At 36.5% G+C, this 16,060-nt stretch overlaps 1 protein-coding gene across 1 annotated transcript in view; it reads left to right on the top strand.

The window, feature by feature from the left end:
* The first annotated feature begins 1,025 nt into the window (after positions 1 to 1,025).
* Positions 1,026 to 16,060, top strand: part of LOC129076783 (phospholipid-transporting ATPase ABCA3-like) — a 242,139-nt gene continuing 227,104 nt past the window's right edge. Inside the window, exons 1-3 of the mRNA XM_054580937.1 lie at positions 1,026 to 1,085; positions 1,431 to 1,692; positions 15,820 to 15,947. Coding sequence (XP_054436912.1) covers positions 1,026 to 1,085; positions 1,431 to 1,692; positions 15,820 to 15,947 — 450 coding nt within the window. The remainder of the gene's footprint in view (positions 1,086 to 1,430; positions 1,693 to 15,819; positions 15,948 to 16,060) is intronic.

Raw genomic sequence — 16,060 nt, 5'->3', positions numbered from 1 at the left:
CTTATTTTTGCAATGGTAGTATTGATGAACAGAAGTTTAGATTCTGATGAAGTCCTTTTTCATGGTTTGTGCTTTTTCTCTCTACTTTAAGAAACCCCTGCCTAGGCCATAAGGATACTCTATCTTTTTCTTAGTAGTTTAGCTTCTTAGTTTAGGTCTAGGAGCACCTCTTCCTCCATCCTTTGAAATCCTAATCTAAAAGATATACCTCCCTTTTTTGCCATGAATTTCAACTCTTCCTGGCAGCCCCAAGAATTTAAGTCAAATATTTATGGTTAGAAAGTTAGTGGTAGAGCTGGAAAGTCAACTTAGATAGTCTATCCTGTGATCCCAGGTTATTAATAATCTACCATGCCATCCGCATACACATACCATGAGGGAATATTTTATTTGTTTTGTTTCCCATTGTGTACCCATACTTAACATGGCACATAACAGATATTCAGAAAATACATTCATTAAACATAAGGATGAATCTGCTCCCACAAGCAATGTTGTTAAGGTAGGTATTTCCAATCTCGCACTTACTGAGTGGCATGTTGGGTTTAGGTGTGATGGGATTTTATTTTTGATTTTGCTTTTTTTGCTGATGGTTATGATTTATATTTTGTATTGTTTCTGAATTAGTATTTTTTAATTAATTAATTATTTTTTTCAAATACATTTGTCTCTGCCTACCCCGCACCACTTTCCCTTGCCCCCTCCCTCCTGAATTAGTATTTTAATAAAAATTGGGAAAGTTACAGGCCAAATTTACCTGGAAACTTAGATTAATAATTCATAAGTCAATGTGCTTGAAGTTTTTTGTACATAGTTGAAGCTTAATAGATGCTGAATAAATTAAAAATACGGGGGTAAACACCTTCCCAAATACTTTAAATGTTTTTTCTTGTCATCCTTTAAGATTGATGAGAAAATTAAGCATTTCAAATGTAAATATTTGTCTAAAATTTACATGTTGTTAGATAATATTAATTTAAAACAAAAAAAAAAAAACAACTTTACTTCTTCCATAGAGTTGAAGAATGGATTTGTTGTGGCCAAACAAATTTATGGTTCTTCTCTGGAAGAATTTTATTTTAAAGGTAAGTTGAGCTATTTATAGGACTTTTGCAGCATATAAGAGATCATAATGGGAAAATTCTGATAGCCCCATCACTGCATTTCAATTCATACTGTTGTATTTTTCTCAGCTCTAGAGCTGGAGTTATCTCCTCCATGTATATGAGTCCTCATAGAGTGAAATGATAGCAGAATGACACAGAAAGGAGGTAAAAGTCCAGGAAACTGCTGCTAGTATATATTGAACTTTTTTTTTTTTTGCCAATTATGTCTTCTTTTATGAAGTGCCTGTTAACATAAAATAATTAGCCATTTGCAAAGTTAATATACTCTTAGGATAATTAACAATCTTTTTTTTCATCTCTTAGAGAAGGCAGTTCATTGCTCTAGTTGTGGAAATCATCCTGATATTACTGTTTGCTGGAGTCCTTTTGTTAACACGCAAGTTTATGGTTGTAAAGAAGACTGGGCCTTTCAACTACTCTGTGCAGCCTGTTGATGAGTTGCCTTCATTCCTCGGAAGGATCTCTTCTTCTGGACAATGGGAATTTGCTTTTGTGCCTTCCAAAAGTGTTGTGGTGAAGGATATCATTGAAACTGTGAAAAGGGATTTACACTACAATTTTAAAGGTTAGAAATTAAGGTTTTCTGGAAAAATTACATTATTAAACTGTTTTAGTGAAGACACACCTACAACTTTCTAATGGCATATTATCTTTCAAGTAAAACATTATAGGATAGTCTCCTTATAACCAGGTAATAATCTTCTAAGTATAATATTATGGACTTTGTTAAATTTGAGAGTTAAATTCACAGAAAAATATTTTCTCCTACATCCCAAAGCAAGTAGCAATATTTTAAAATTAGAAGATCAGTTTATATTATTATAGTCTATTATCCAATTCCGTGATGATAAGTCTTCCTTGTTTTTAGTTTTGTTGTTTAAACCTGGGTAAGTAGAACTGCAGGGGTTCCTGATGGTGTGCCAGAGGTACTCAAAGGCGCCACCTAAGTGTGAGTCTCATTCTGGTTGCACACTCAGTGGTCAGGTATTTCAAATATTATTTATATGAAAATGTTGCTTGAGTCCTATAGGAATGCTGTATAAAATTATTATAAAAGTTCTCCATTCTTCACTTACCCTCACATTCTCAACTCAATTTCTCTCCTCTTCCTCCCAGAGATAAAAATTATCAGAAGTATTTTGGGCATCTCTCCAGTGCTTCTTCTTTACATACATATATTTATTCAGTAGTGTATTTTTTCTTTTACATTTTTTATTACATCTGAAGTCAACTTTATTAATTATTTATTTATTTTTATTGTTGTCCAGTTACAGTTGTCCCCATTTACCCCCTATTATTTTTTCAATAGTTTTTTGTTTCTCAGGGGATTTGAGTCCTTGAGAGAAATGACATCTCAAAACATGTTTTATTAAAAAAAAAAAAAAAAAAAAACACTGAAGCAGAAGAATAAAAAAAATCCCAAGAATTTTTAAAGTATACAGCACAAAAATATTCTAATAAATTTAGTCTCTTACAGGCTACTTTGAGTTACTCAAGATAATTTCTAAATGTCACTCTGATTTCTTCTTTGATGCATGAGAGTTTTAGAAGTATATATTACTTCTAAATATCTAGTAATTTGTTATCTTTCTCTTGTTAATTTCTATTTTAATTCCCTTGAATTAGAGCATATACTCCATAATTTCAGTTGTTTAAAATTTTGAGAATTGTTTATGGCTAGTTTACAGTGTATTTTGATAAATGTTCCCTGTGCATATGTAAAGACTGTATTCTGCGTCATTTGCATGTAATGTTCTATAAGTGTCGCCTAGATCAAGCTGTCAAGTTGGTTAATCATCATGCTTTCTAAATATTCTCTGTTCTTACTACTTTTTATCTGCTTATTCTGTTAGTTGTTAAGGAGGGTATTATATTTCCAACTAAGTGTCATTAATATTAAAAAGTTATACATATTACAACAATATGAAAATTTCCTTTTTGCTTTTATGTTTTGAAATTATTAGTAATATGATCTTTCTGTTCAGTTGTTTTAAAAAATATTTCTCAGTTTTTGGATTTCCCATTTCTGTGTTTCTAAGAGATCCCAGGTCTCTAAAGAAATTTCAGTTTTAAATTTATTAATTATATTAACCATAGTTACTTTAGAGTCCTTATCAAAAAGTTCTGATATTTAGATTACTTGTATATATTTTTTATCTTAAGTTACTGAGTTCTGTTTTATAACATATCATATATTTTAATGACAGGTATTGTGGACGAAAAGTATTAGAGGTTCTTGAGGGTACCTTATCCAGAAAAGATTTTCTTATGGATGGTTGTTAACTCTAAGTAATGGTCAGTTTGATTCCAGTAAAGGTTCATTTTAGGAATCAGTAAGGACTGCTCTATTCAGTTTTCTCTTTGCTCTTGAGGGATACCTCTTGTCCTATGGTGTGGTCATTATTCCTAGGGCACAGCTCTTCTAGGGTGTCAGCTGGAAATCTGGAGTATATTTTAAGGCCCCCAACCTTCATGGGGCTTACACTCCTTTCTCTGTCTTCCAGCATTGCCTAACTGCTGAAAACACTGCTGTGCATTTTATCCTACCCCTTTCTGGTGTCTGGGAGTCTTATCCTAGGTGTTCCCAGTTTAGGAGTTGGTCAGTGACTTTAGGGGAATGTACATGCTGATTTTTCACCTCACTTCTCTGCTGTTCTCTTCTCTTTGGAATTTTGCCTTCTAAGTCCCAGCCATTTGGCAGCCTGAACTCTCAGCTCCTTCTCTTCAACTCAGTAAGTCAACTTTGCAACTTTTTGCAAATGCTTTCAGAAACAGTACAAGGGTAAATATGGCATTCATTTACCTTGCATTTCAAACAGTTTTATAGGTTTTGTCCAACTTTTATGCAGTGGGAGTTTAGTTTTATATACGCTACCCTATCATAGGTAGAACTGGAAGTCCTTACATAAGAATTTTAAAATTTCCTCGTGGTTATTTCCAAGTTTTTTAGACTATAGTTAGACAATAAACTCTTTAAGGTGTTGCTCCTCAGAATTTAGTGATGCTCTTTTGTGTGTCTTAATACATGATTAACTTTTATAAAAATTCCTTATGTACTACACAATGATAGATATTCTGTATGGTAATTGGACTAGACTCCATGCAGATATTTATCAGATTTTCTTGGCCTCACCAGCTCACTGGGCCTTAGCTCATATCCCCTGGAGAGTCTTGCTATCACTGCCTTCACCTGATCCTTTAACAGCTCCAGCTCTCTGAGACCCCTTCATACCAAAGGATTACACCCTTTTTGGTACAAGAGCCATAGCACCTCCACTGGCCAAGTCTGACCTATTGTGACATATTGAGATTTTGATTTCCCCAGTGGTTCCTGGGAGGGGCCAGGGAACAAAATCCAGAATTCAGAGAGTTAATACTTTATTGGGCAAAATTTTCTGTGAAGGAGAGATGAGAAATAGATAGCAGACATATCTCCTGCTCTTCTTCCCCAAAACAGACTGTTATAAGATATGGTAATTCCAAAAAACAGTCTCCGGGAGACTTCATGTTACATTTCTTGTTATGTCAGTCCGAGCTTCATAATGTATTACCTTGTTTTACTTTCCCTTCTTTCATGCCTCACCTTCCCAGTACCAGGATTAGGACTAGGCAACTGGGGTACCTAGGGTCCAAGTTTTACCTTTGCACAACCGTAAGAGTACCTTCTTAAAATTTATGCCTTAGGTGCCTCATTTGCCTCATCCTAATTCTGGCATTACACTGTCCTTTCCCCTCACTCTTGATGCCCTGGGATTCCTTACTACTTAGTAGGGCATCAACATGTAAATTTCCCTCTAGGACAAGTGACATCAGAAGACAGTAGAGTAGGCATTTCCTTGCTTAGCAATAATAATTTGGTGGCTATCCATGGAAAAAAGTACTTTTCTGGGAACTTTGGATCCATACAGGAGCTTGCAAAACCCTAGTGGAGCTCAAGACTGAGAGGACAGGCCCATATGTTGGCAGGCAGCCATACATCAGGAAAGGGTTGCATCCCCATGTAGATTCAGTTATAGCCGTATTTGGCCTTGGCCCTACCATCAGCACCATCAGCCAAGTACCCAGGAGGTGTCACACACATCTGAGCCTTAGGTAATAGGTCACTGACCTTGGTTCTGGCTATGGACTCTAGTACCTGTTTATCTGGCTCTGGCCCCTCTCAGCTGTGGAAGGGCAGTAATCCTGTTTACCCAGGGACCCACTGGGGGACATGTCTGCCTATGCACCTGGACATAGGCTTGCTGACTTTAGTCTGACTTCAGGCCTTAACGTGGCCCTGAAACCTGGCTCTAGCCAACCTCAGCAAGGGATCAAGAGCCTAAGGGACCTATCCAGTGACCCAGTGGGAGCTTTCCCAGGGACTCAGCAGGAGGCACACCTGTCCAGACTTCTGATAGGAAGCACACCATTTAGCATTATGGTGGTTAAGATATCCCTACTTTTTGTCCTCCCTTTCAAACAACTAATTAGGTACCATACCTCAACAAAGTGCCCCTGTGGGAGTTTTGGGATCCAGTAATGTATGCTGAGGGACTTGGTAGGGGTATCTCCCACATGTACATCCAGTAATAGGCCAACAGACCTCATTATGGCTATGGAACCAGCAGAAACAGCAAATCTGCTCCAAATCCTTCTGGCTGTGGCTCGGGAGAAAGTCAGAGTAATGACTTTGGTAAATACCCACAGACAAGAGAAAATATGTAAAAGGAGAAATTCCAACATGTCATTGGAGAAACAAGCAAACTTATAAAAACGACTTTGGGAACAACAGAAAGGGTAAAAGAAACTGTGCCAGTGCTGCCTGTCCCCCAAGGTGACACAGCTTAACTTTAACATAGGAGAAAAGGACAGCAATGAGTGCCTGGCTCCCTCATTGTATGGGATGCTGCTGGAGAAATCAGTTTCTCTCGAGCTTCACCCTGGGTATTGATGTGGGACTGCTAGGACTGGGGAAAGAGAGATCAGGAAGGAGGTAGGTAAAATCAAAGGGCATAAAAAGACGTGGTGCCTGCTGACTACACTCATGAGTTCAGCAGGAATTCTGCCCGTTAGCCTCTGAAAGAACTTTGGCCAAGGATCTCCCCACTCTCTCCAGCAGCGCCTCAACAGTGCCGGTGCTAAATCCACGCCGCATCCCACTTTCTGGTACTCTCAAGTGTGGCAGTGAGAATGAGCCCGGTAAATGGAGTGCTGTTAGAAAAACAAAACTGGAGCTGTTGGCAAGCGAGAAATCACAAACTTGAACTGCTATGTTATTTTCTGGAAAACAAAAAAGAGGTTTCAAGCAGCCATACAATGAGTTGTAAGAACCAGAAAAAACATAAAAGCTGAAGAAGTCTGCCACAGGCAGGAGCAAGAAGTACTGAGCAGGTACATACATACCAAGTCAGACAGAACCCCAGTTATAACAGTATACCTCATCTGAAAGCAATTAGTAAAGATCTGAGGTGTCTGCTACTTCAAATGAGAAAGCAATGCAAAACTATAAGTACAATGAAGAATATAAAAAACATGTCAGCACAATAAGATAACAGTCTTTTAATAACTGAGCACAAAGGCATGGTATCTTATGATAAATAATTCAAAATAGCCGTTTTAAGGAACTAAATGTGCTACAAGAAAACAGACAATTCAACAAAATCAGGAAAAGTATAATACATGAACAATATGAGAAATTTAGCAAACATGTAGAAATCATATAAAAGAACCAAACAAATTCTGGAGCTGAAGAACCCAATTAATGAAATATAAAAATGCCATAGAGAGCATCTGCATTGGGATAGATCAAATGAAAGAACAAACAAGCTGGAGGACAGGAATTTTGAAATAACCCAGTCAGAGATTAGCAGAGGAAAAAATGAAAAAGAATGAAGATATAAGTATTAGAATAATCAGCATTCCAGATGGAGAAAAAAAGGAGTAGGGAGCAGAAGGTTGTTTAAAAGAATGATAGCTAGTGGGGACAGGGAGTATTGAGGGTGGGGAGAAGTGGATAAATGGGGTCAAAAGTACAAACTTGCAGTTTAAAATTAATAAGTCACGGGCATACCATGGTTCTATTGTTAATAATACTATACTGTGTATTTGAAAGTTGCTAAGAGTAGGTCATAAAATTCTCATCACAAGAAAAAGTTTTTTTGTAACTATGTAAGATGACAGGTGTTAACTAGACTTACTGTGGTGTATACAAATATTGAATCATGCACACCTGAAACTAATATCATGTTATATCAATTACATCTCAATTTTAAAAAAGAAATAATAGCTTAGAATTTCTTAACTTGGGGAGCGACTTGGACATCCAAGTTCATGAATCTACTAGATTACCGTATTATCTCAATGCAAAAAGACCTTCTTTACTATACTTTATAATGGAACTAATAATTTAAAAATGTCCAAACTACCTAACATGACCTACATGTTCAGTGCAATCCCTCTCAAAATTCCAATGACATTCTTCTTCTTTTTAGATATTTCCTTTATTTTTTTTTACATTTAATATTTTTGTATTAGTTTCAGGTATACAGCATAGTGGTTAGATAATTATATATTTTCCCCCTGATATTTCCAGTACTGAACTGGCATCACACATAGTTATTACAATATAATTGACTACATTTCCTATGCTGTACTTTATATCCCATGATTATTTTATAACTATCAATTTGTGCTTCTCAGTCCCAATGACATTCTTTATTAAAGCCAAAACACAATTCTAAAATTTTCTCAGAAGCATGAAGACCTTTAATAACCAAACCAATCCAGAGCAAGAAAAACAAAGCTGGAGACATTGTACTTACTTCCTCACTTCAAACTATACTACAAAACTCCAGTGTTGAGAGCAGCATGGTACTGGCATAAAAACAGACACATATATCAATGGAGGAGAAAATAGAGACCAGGGATGAATCTATTTACAATACACACAGTCAACTAATCTTTGACAAGGGTGCAAAGAATATACAATGGGGCAAGGATAGTATATTCAGTAAATGTTTTTGGGAAAAATGGACATCTATATACAAAATAATGAAATTGGACCCTTATATCACAAACAAAAATCAATTTGAAATCAATTAGAGACTTAAGTGTGAAACCATAAAATGTATAGAATAAAGCATAGAAAAAAGCTCCATGGCAATAACTTTTGGATATAGCACCAGAAGTGTCTGGATATGTGATATGGGCAACAAAAGCAAAAATCAGCACATTGGGCTACATTAAACTAAAAGGCCTCTGCACAACAAAGGAAACAATCAACAAAATTAAAGGGCAAACTATGAAATCGTAGAACATAGTATTTACAACCTTATACTTGATAAGTGGTCAGTGTTTAGCATATATAAGGAACTCATACAACTAAATAGCAAAATATAACTAACCTGATTAAAATGGGCAAATAAAGGTGCTCAACATCAAAATTATCAAGGAAATTAAAATCAAAACCATAAAGGGATAATCATCTAATACCTCTAAGAATGTCTATGATCAAACAAATCAAAAAGTAAGAAGTGTTGGCAAGAGTGTGGAGAAAAAAGGACTCTTTTTTTTAAAATTCTTTTTTTAACATTGATTTTTTTATTATAATTTTTTAAATTTATTTTTTCAAATACATTTGTCTCTGCCTACCCCCCACCACTTTCCCTTGCCCCCTCCCTCCTTCCCTCCCTCAGCTCTTCCCCTTCGGTTTTGTCCATGAGTCCTTGCTATATGTTCCTTGACTTTCCCCTTCCCTTCCTTTTCCCCGCCCCCCTCCCTCCTTCCCTCTTGTCTCTGTTGATTTCATTTCAGTGTTGTGGGTCTTATTTTCCTTGCATCTTTGTATTGTTAGTTAGGTTCCACTTATAGAAATCCACTTATGGTATTTGCCTTTTGCCCTATGGCTTATTTTGCTTAGCATAATGCTCTCCAGCTCCATCCATGCTGTTGCGAAGTTTAGTAGTTCTTTTTTTCTTTCTGCTGAGTAGTATTCCATTGTGTATATGTACCATAATGTTTTGATCCAATCATCTACTGATGGGCATTTAGGTTGCTTCAACACTTGGCTATTGTAAATTGTGCTCCTATGAACATTGGGGTGCATAGGTTCTTTTGAGTTGGCGTTTTGGGATTCTTAGGGTATAGACCCAGCAGGGGAATCCCTGGATCAAAAGGCAGTTCCATTTTCAGCTTTTTTGAGGAAATTCCACACTGCTTTCCACAGAGGCTGCACCAGTCTGCATTCCCACCAACAGTGGACTAGGGTTCCCTTTTCTCCACAGCTTCACCAACACCTATTGTTTGTCGATCTGTTTATGATGGCCATTCTGACCGGATGAGGTGGTACCTCATGGTGGTTTTGATCTGCATATCTCTGATGGCTAGTAATGCTGAGCATCCTTTCAAATGCCTCTGGGCCCTCTGTATCTCCTCCTTGGAAAACTGTCTGCCCAGGTCCTTTGCCCATTTTTTGATTGGATCGTTGGTCTTCTTGGAGTGGAGTCGAGTGAGTTCTTGATATATCTTGGAGATCAAACCTCTATCTGATGTATCATTAGCGAATATATTTTCCCATAGGGTTGGCTCCCTTTTCATTTTGCTGATGTTTTCTTTTGCCATGCAGAAGCTTCTTATTTTGATGAGGTCCCACTTGTTTATTCTTTCCTTTATGTCCCTTGCTTTAGGAGACATATCAGTGAAAAAATTGCTGCGTGGGATATCTGAGAGTTTCCTGCCAATGTTCTCCTCTAGGACTTTTATGGTGTTGCGACTTACATTTAAGTCTTTTATCCATCTAGAGTTTATTTTTGTGTATGGTGTGAGATGATGATCCAATTTCAATTTTTTGCATGTAGCCGTCCAGCTCTCCCAGCACCATTTGTTGAAGAGGCTGTTATTGCTCCATTTTATGCTTCTGCCCCCTTTGTCAAATATTAGTTGCCCATATAGACCTGGGCTTATTTCTGGGCTTTCTATTCTGTTCCCCTGGTCTATGGTTCTGTTCTTGTGCCAGTACGAGATTGTTTTGAGTATAGTGGCTTTGTAGGATAGTTTGATGTCTGGTATTGTGATCCCTCCTCCTTTGTTTTTCTTTCTCAAAATTGCTGCAGCTATTCGGGGTCGTTTATGGTTCCATATAAATTTTTGAAATGTCTGTTCTCTTTCTGTGAAATATGTCATCGGTATGTTAATAGGGATTGCATTGAATCTATAAATTGCTTTGGGTAGTATGGACATTTTGATGACATTAATTCTTCCAATCCATGAGCATGGTATATGCTTCCATTTATTTGTGTCTTCCTTAATTTCTTTTTTCAATGTTGTATAGTTTTCTGTATACAGGTCTTTTTCCTCTCTGGTTAAATTTATTCCTAGGTACTTTATTTTTCTTGTTGCTGTATTGAATGGTATGTTTTTCTGACTTCTTCTTCTATTTCATTGCTGGTGTACAAAAATGCCATTGATTTCTGAATATTGACTTTGTATCCTGCTGTTTTGAAATTCACTTATTAGGTTGAGGAGTTTTTTGGTAGAGTCTACAGTGTTCTCTATGTACACTATCCTGTCATCTGCAAACAATGATAGCTTTACTTCTTCCTTTCCTATTTGGATGCCTTTTATCTCTTTCTTTTGTCTGACCACTGTGGCTAGGACTTCCAATACGACGTTGAAAAGAAGCGGTGAGAGCGGTCATCCTTGTTGTGTTCCCGATCCTAGTGGGAAAGCTTTCAGTTATTGCCCGTTGAGTATTATGTTGGCTGTAGGTTTTTCATATGTGGCCTTTTTTTACGTTGAGAAATGCCCCATTTATTCCCATTTTGCTGAGTGTTTTGATCATAAATGGGTGCTGTACCATATCGAATGCTTTTTCTGCATCTATCAAGAGGATCATGTGGTTTTTGTCTTTTCTTTTATTTATGTGATGTATCACGTTTATTGACTTACGTATATTGAACCAACCCTGCATCCCTGGGATGAATCCCACTTGATCGTGGTGGATAATCTTTTGAATGTATTGCTGGATGCGGTTTGCCAATATTTTGTTGAGGATTTTAGCGTCTATGTTCATCAGCAAAATTGGCCTGTAGTTTTCTTTCTTTGTAGGGTCTTTATCTGGTTTTGGGATTAGGGTGATGCTGGCCTCATAGAAAGAGTCTGGGAGTCTTCTCTCCTTTTGGATTTTTTGGAATAGTCTGAGAAGGACAGGGGTTAGCTCTTCCTTAAATGTTTTGTAATATTCACCTGTGAAGCTGTCCGACTCTGGGCTTTTGTGTGCCAGGGGTTTCTTGATGACTGCTTCAGTTTCCCCAGCTGTTATCGGTCTGTTCAAGCTTTCTGTTTCTTCCTCCTTCAGTGTTGGAAGATTATACTTTTCTAAAAATTTGTCCATTTCATCAAGATTTTCAAATTTCTTGGCATATAATTGTTCAAAGTAGTTTCTGAGAATCCTTTTTATTTCTTTGGTATCAGTTGTTATTTCTCCTCTTTCATTTCTGATATTATTAATTTGGATCTTCTCCCTTTTTTTCTTGATGAGTCTGCTTAAAGGCTTGTCAGTTTTATTTGTCTTTTCAAAGAACCAGTTTCTGGATTGGTTGATCCTTTGAATTGTTCTTTTCATCTCTTATGTTATTCAGTTCTGCTCTAATCTTGACTAGTTCCTTCCTTCTACTTGCTCTTGGATTTATTTGTTGTTGTTTCTCCAATTCTTGAAGTTGTAGTGTTAGGTCTTTTATTTGAAATGTTTCTATCTTTTTTAGGTAAGCCTTATTGCGATGAACTTCCCTCTCAGGACTGCCTTTGCTGTGTCCCATAGGTTTTGGACAGTTGTCTGTTCAATTTCATGTGTTTCCAGAAATGTTTTGATTTCTTCTCTTATCTCATTATTGACCCATTCATTGTTTAATTGTCTACTGTTCAGTCTCCATGAGTTTGCAAACTTTTGAGGTTTCTCTTTGAGGTTTATTTCCAGTTTCAAGCCCTTGTGGTCCGAGAAAAAGTTTGGCATTATTTCAATTTACTGAATTTTCTGAGTTTTGCTTTGTGTCCTATAATATGTTCTATCTTTGGAAAACTGCCATGAGCATTTGAAAGGACGTGTATTTTTCTTCTTTGGGATGTAAGGTTCTATATATGCCAGTTAAGTCTCTTTGATTCAGTGTGTCATTCAGCACCACAATATGTTTATTAATGTTTTGTTTGGAAGATCTGTCCATTTTTGACAGTGGGGTGTTGAAATCCCCTACTATCAGTGTGTTGCTGTCTATATATTTTTTGAACTCATCCAACAATTTCCTTATAAACTTGGGGGCTCCTGTATTGGGAGCATATAAGTTTACAATGTTGATGTCTTCTTGATAGATTCTTCCTTTAAGTATTATAAAGTGTCCCCCTGGATCTCTTTTTATGGCCTTTGTTTATTAAATCTACTTTGTCTGATACAAGTATGGCAACCCCGACCTTTTTCTCATGCCCATTTGCTTGGAATATTTTTTTCCATCCCTTTACTTTCAATCTGTGTAGGTCTCTTCCTCTGAGGTGGGTCTCTTGTAGGCAGCATATGTGTGTATCATGTTTTCTTATCCATTCAGCTACCCTGTGTCTTTTGATTGGCGCATTTAGACCATTCATATTGAGAGAGATTACAGATAGAAATTTACTCATCTTTTCTCTTTGTACCTGTGTTCCTCTCTCTGTCATTCTTTTCCGTCATCTTCTTAAACCAGTTCCTTTAGCATATCTTGGAGTGCTGGTTTGGTAGAAATGTCTTCTTTTAGCCATCTCTTGTCTGGGAAACTCCGTATTTCCCCTTCTATTTTAATTGAGAGCTTTGCTGGGTAGAGCAGCCTTGGCTGTAGGCCCTTGCTTTTCATGACTTGGAATATTTGTTGCCATTCTCTTCTGGCTTGTAGTGTTTCTGTTGAGAAGTCAGCTTCTAGGCATATTGGGACCCCCTTGTACGTTACTTTCTCCTTCTTCCTTGCTGCCTTGAGGATTCTCTCTTTGTCTTTGATAGTTGCCATTTTAATGATGATGTGTCTTGGAGTGGACCTCTTTGAGTCCCTCTTGAGTGGGGTCCTCTGTGCCTCCTGGATCCATGAGAGCCTTTCTCTCCTCAAATTAGGGAAATTTTCCATCATTACTTTTTCAAAGAGGTTCTCTATCCCTTGCTCCTCTTCTTCTCCTTCTGGGATCCCTATTATACGGATATTATTGCGTTTCAGGTTGTCCTGCATTTCCCTATATGCCTCTTCATTCTGATAAAGGGACTCTTGTACGCTGTTGATGGAAGTGTAAATTGGTACAGCCATTATAGAATACAGTATCGAAGTTCCTCAGAAAAATTCACAGTACAACTCCCATATGATCAAGCAATCTCACTCTAGGTATGTATTCGAAAAATAAGAAATCAGTACCTTGAAGACATGTTTGCACTCCCATATTCATTGCAGCATTATTCACAATTGGCCTAGATAGGGAAACAATCAAAATATCTTATAAACAGATGAATGCATAATGAAAATGATAATATTTAGCGATAAAAAGAAAATTTTGCTATTTATAACCATATGTCTATGGCTGGAGGACATTATGCTAATTGAAATAAGCCAAACATGGAAAGACTAATACGATCTCATTTGCAGGTGAATCTTAAAATGTTGAAGTCACATAAGCATTGAATAGAATTATAGTTGCTAGGGTCTGGGGAAAATAGGGAGATGTTGGTCAAAGTGTACAAACTTTCAGTTATAAGATGAATAGGTTCTCAGGATTTGATATACAACATAGTGACCATAGTTAATAATACAACATAGTATATGTGAAATTAGGTAAGAGTAAATCTCAGTGTTCTTCACCACAAAAAAGACAATTGTGAGGTGGCAGATATGTTAATTAACTTGATTTTAGATATCACTTTATATTGCATACATATTGAACATCACATTATTTACTTTAAAAATCATGTCATGCCAAATAAAGATACACAGTTTTTGTCAAAACTCATTGGGTTATCCTTGACACCAACCCTAGACCCAGTTGTAGATGCATTAAGATTCTCAGGTTTGTGCTTAAATCTTAAGGACACAATGTGAGTTGTCAATATTAGCAGCAAGCCAGAGAAATCCCTGTCCTAGCTTGCCCTGGGGTTCCTTGAAGCTTATGAGTGACTTATAAGGGAAGAACATTGGCAGCTGAGTATAAGCAGGTCATGTGGAGTCATATTTGAAGCAGGGAGATGTCTGATTCTTGTAATGATGAAAGTTATTCTTGTCAGTGTTGCTTGCATTGACCTTGGGGGATGATTATATTGCTGACTAGAGGTCAGCTTGAGATTTAGGCATAGAAAGCAGTTTGAAATGCTTTATTCTTTCTTCTAGTAGCTATTTCAAGAACACGTCTTGGAGACATTCTTGTAAGGCAAAACATTGACCCAGGAACATGGAAATCAAGAGTCAGTTCTGGAGTCTATGACCTCATTCTTTTCTTCCTGTTCCTTTGTTTATGACAACTATATTTTTATGCAAATAGAAAGCAAGTGTCCAACCACCACATTAACATAAATGCAGATATTTTAGATGATTAAAATCCAGTTATTTTCCCCAAGTTTCCATAACTACAGAAAGGATATGACTAGAATGCAGCTAATTCTTTGGAATTGAGAGTTCGGGGTTTTTTTAAATAGATTTGTTTGCAGAAAATGAATGGGAGGAAGTAGCTGAGGGGACTGACTTTATGATAGTTTTTGTGAGCTTCAGAAACAGTGATACCTGGAACACACATGAAAAATGTGCAAAGAATTGAAGAAGGTATCACTCATGAATGGGAACTTTGGAAGCATGAGATAGTGCCTTTGGTAAAGACAATGATGTTCTCACAAGCTATATCATCAACACTGACAATAATGGGCTCCTCATTGAAGCTTTGAGAACCAGATCTTGGGGATTTGCTAGAAGGAGAATTGTGCAATCAAGCCATTGAAATTAGTAATAAGAATGCATGGAACTTCACATGCGCCTATGGGCTGTTGAAGCCTTTGTTATTCTATTTACATCAAAAACATGTTATAGGCTCCTGTTGACCATATCTGAAACAATTTAAGAAAAAAACATGTTTACCCCTAAGAAAATGTTTAGTGTATACAAACTCACATGTAGATATTTAATGATTAAATATTAATATTTTATCTTAGAACTACAAATGATGCCACATTAAAAATTCTGTTAGGTTAAATTCATTGATGGATCACCTCAAATATTGAAACTTAATTTCCTCAAATATTAAAACTATAAAATGGTTTTATTTCTCAACTTCTGAGTATTTTTAATTTAGATATTAGTTATTCCCATGGTATGTGACTTTGAACAGACTGCATAGATCAATTTTGTTCTTATTTCCCTTCAAGGTGGAAATTTCAAAACACAATGTGAAGCATCTCCATTCCTTAGCCTTTCTCCAATGTACAATTATTATAATGAGTAATTATATTCTAAGCTTGTTGTAAAATTTTTAAAACTCCTAAATATTTTTATGCACTCCAAATATCCATTAGTTTGTAAAGCCAATGTTTCAGCAACAGTGCTTTGAAATGCATAACATTTTGATAGCCTTTCATCCATGTAGAGTGTTATTCTATTTTAAACATAGGAAGTGCTGTCAGACATTTTCCCTTTATGTGGTAAACTCACACATTAGATTTTTCTCTCTCTACAAGTACAAGGCTTTTCTTCAGAAAAAGATTTTGAAGATTACATTAAGCAAGAGAATAACTCTGAAAGAGTGATGGTTGCTTTTGTTTTTGACCATGAATTCAAAAATAGTGATGATCCCCTGCCACTTAAGGTAAGTTTTATGTAGAATCTCTTAGTTGTACTTCTAGTTTCCAGAAACTTAATAAAGTGGAGGTATCGTTATTGTATTTTATAAGTGGGGAGACTGTAACTTACCCAAGATCA

The sequence above is a fragment of the Pteronotus mesoamericanus genome, unplaced genomic scaffold (genome assembly GCF_021234165.1).
Source record: "Pteronotus mesoamericanus isolate MK-2021 breed Mesoamerican mustached bat unplaced genomic scaffold, CSHL_Meso_final contig_64, whole genome shotgun sequence".
In the NCBI taxonomy this organism is placed as follows: Eukaryota; Metazoa; Chordata; class Mammalia; order Chiroptera; family Mormoopidae; genus Pteronotus; species Pteronotus mesoamericanus.
This window is presented reverse-complemented; position numbering and strand designations above follow the sequence as displayed.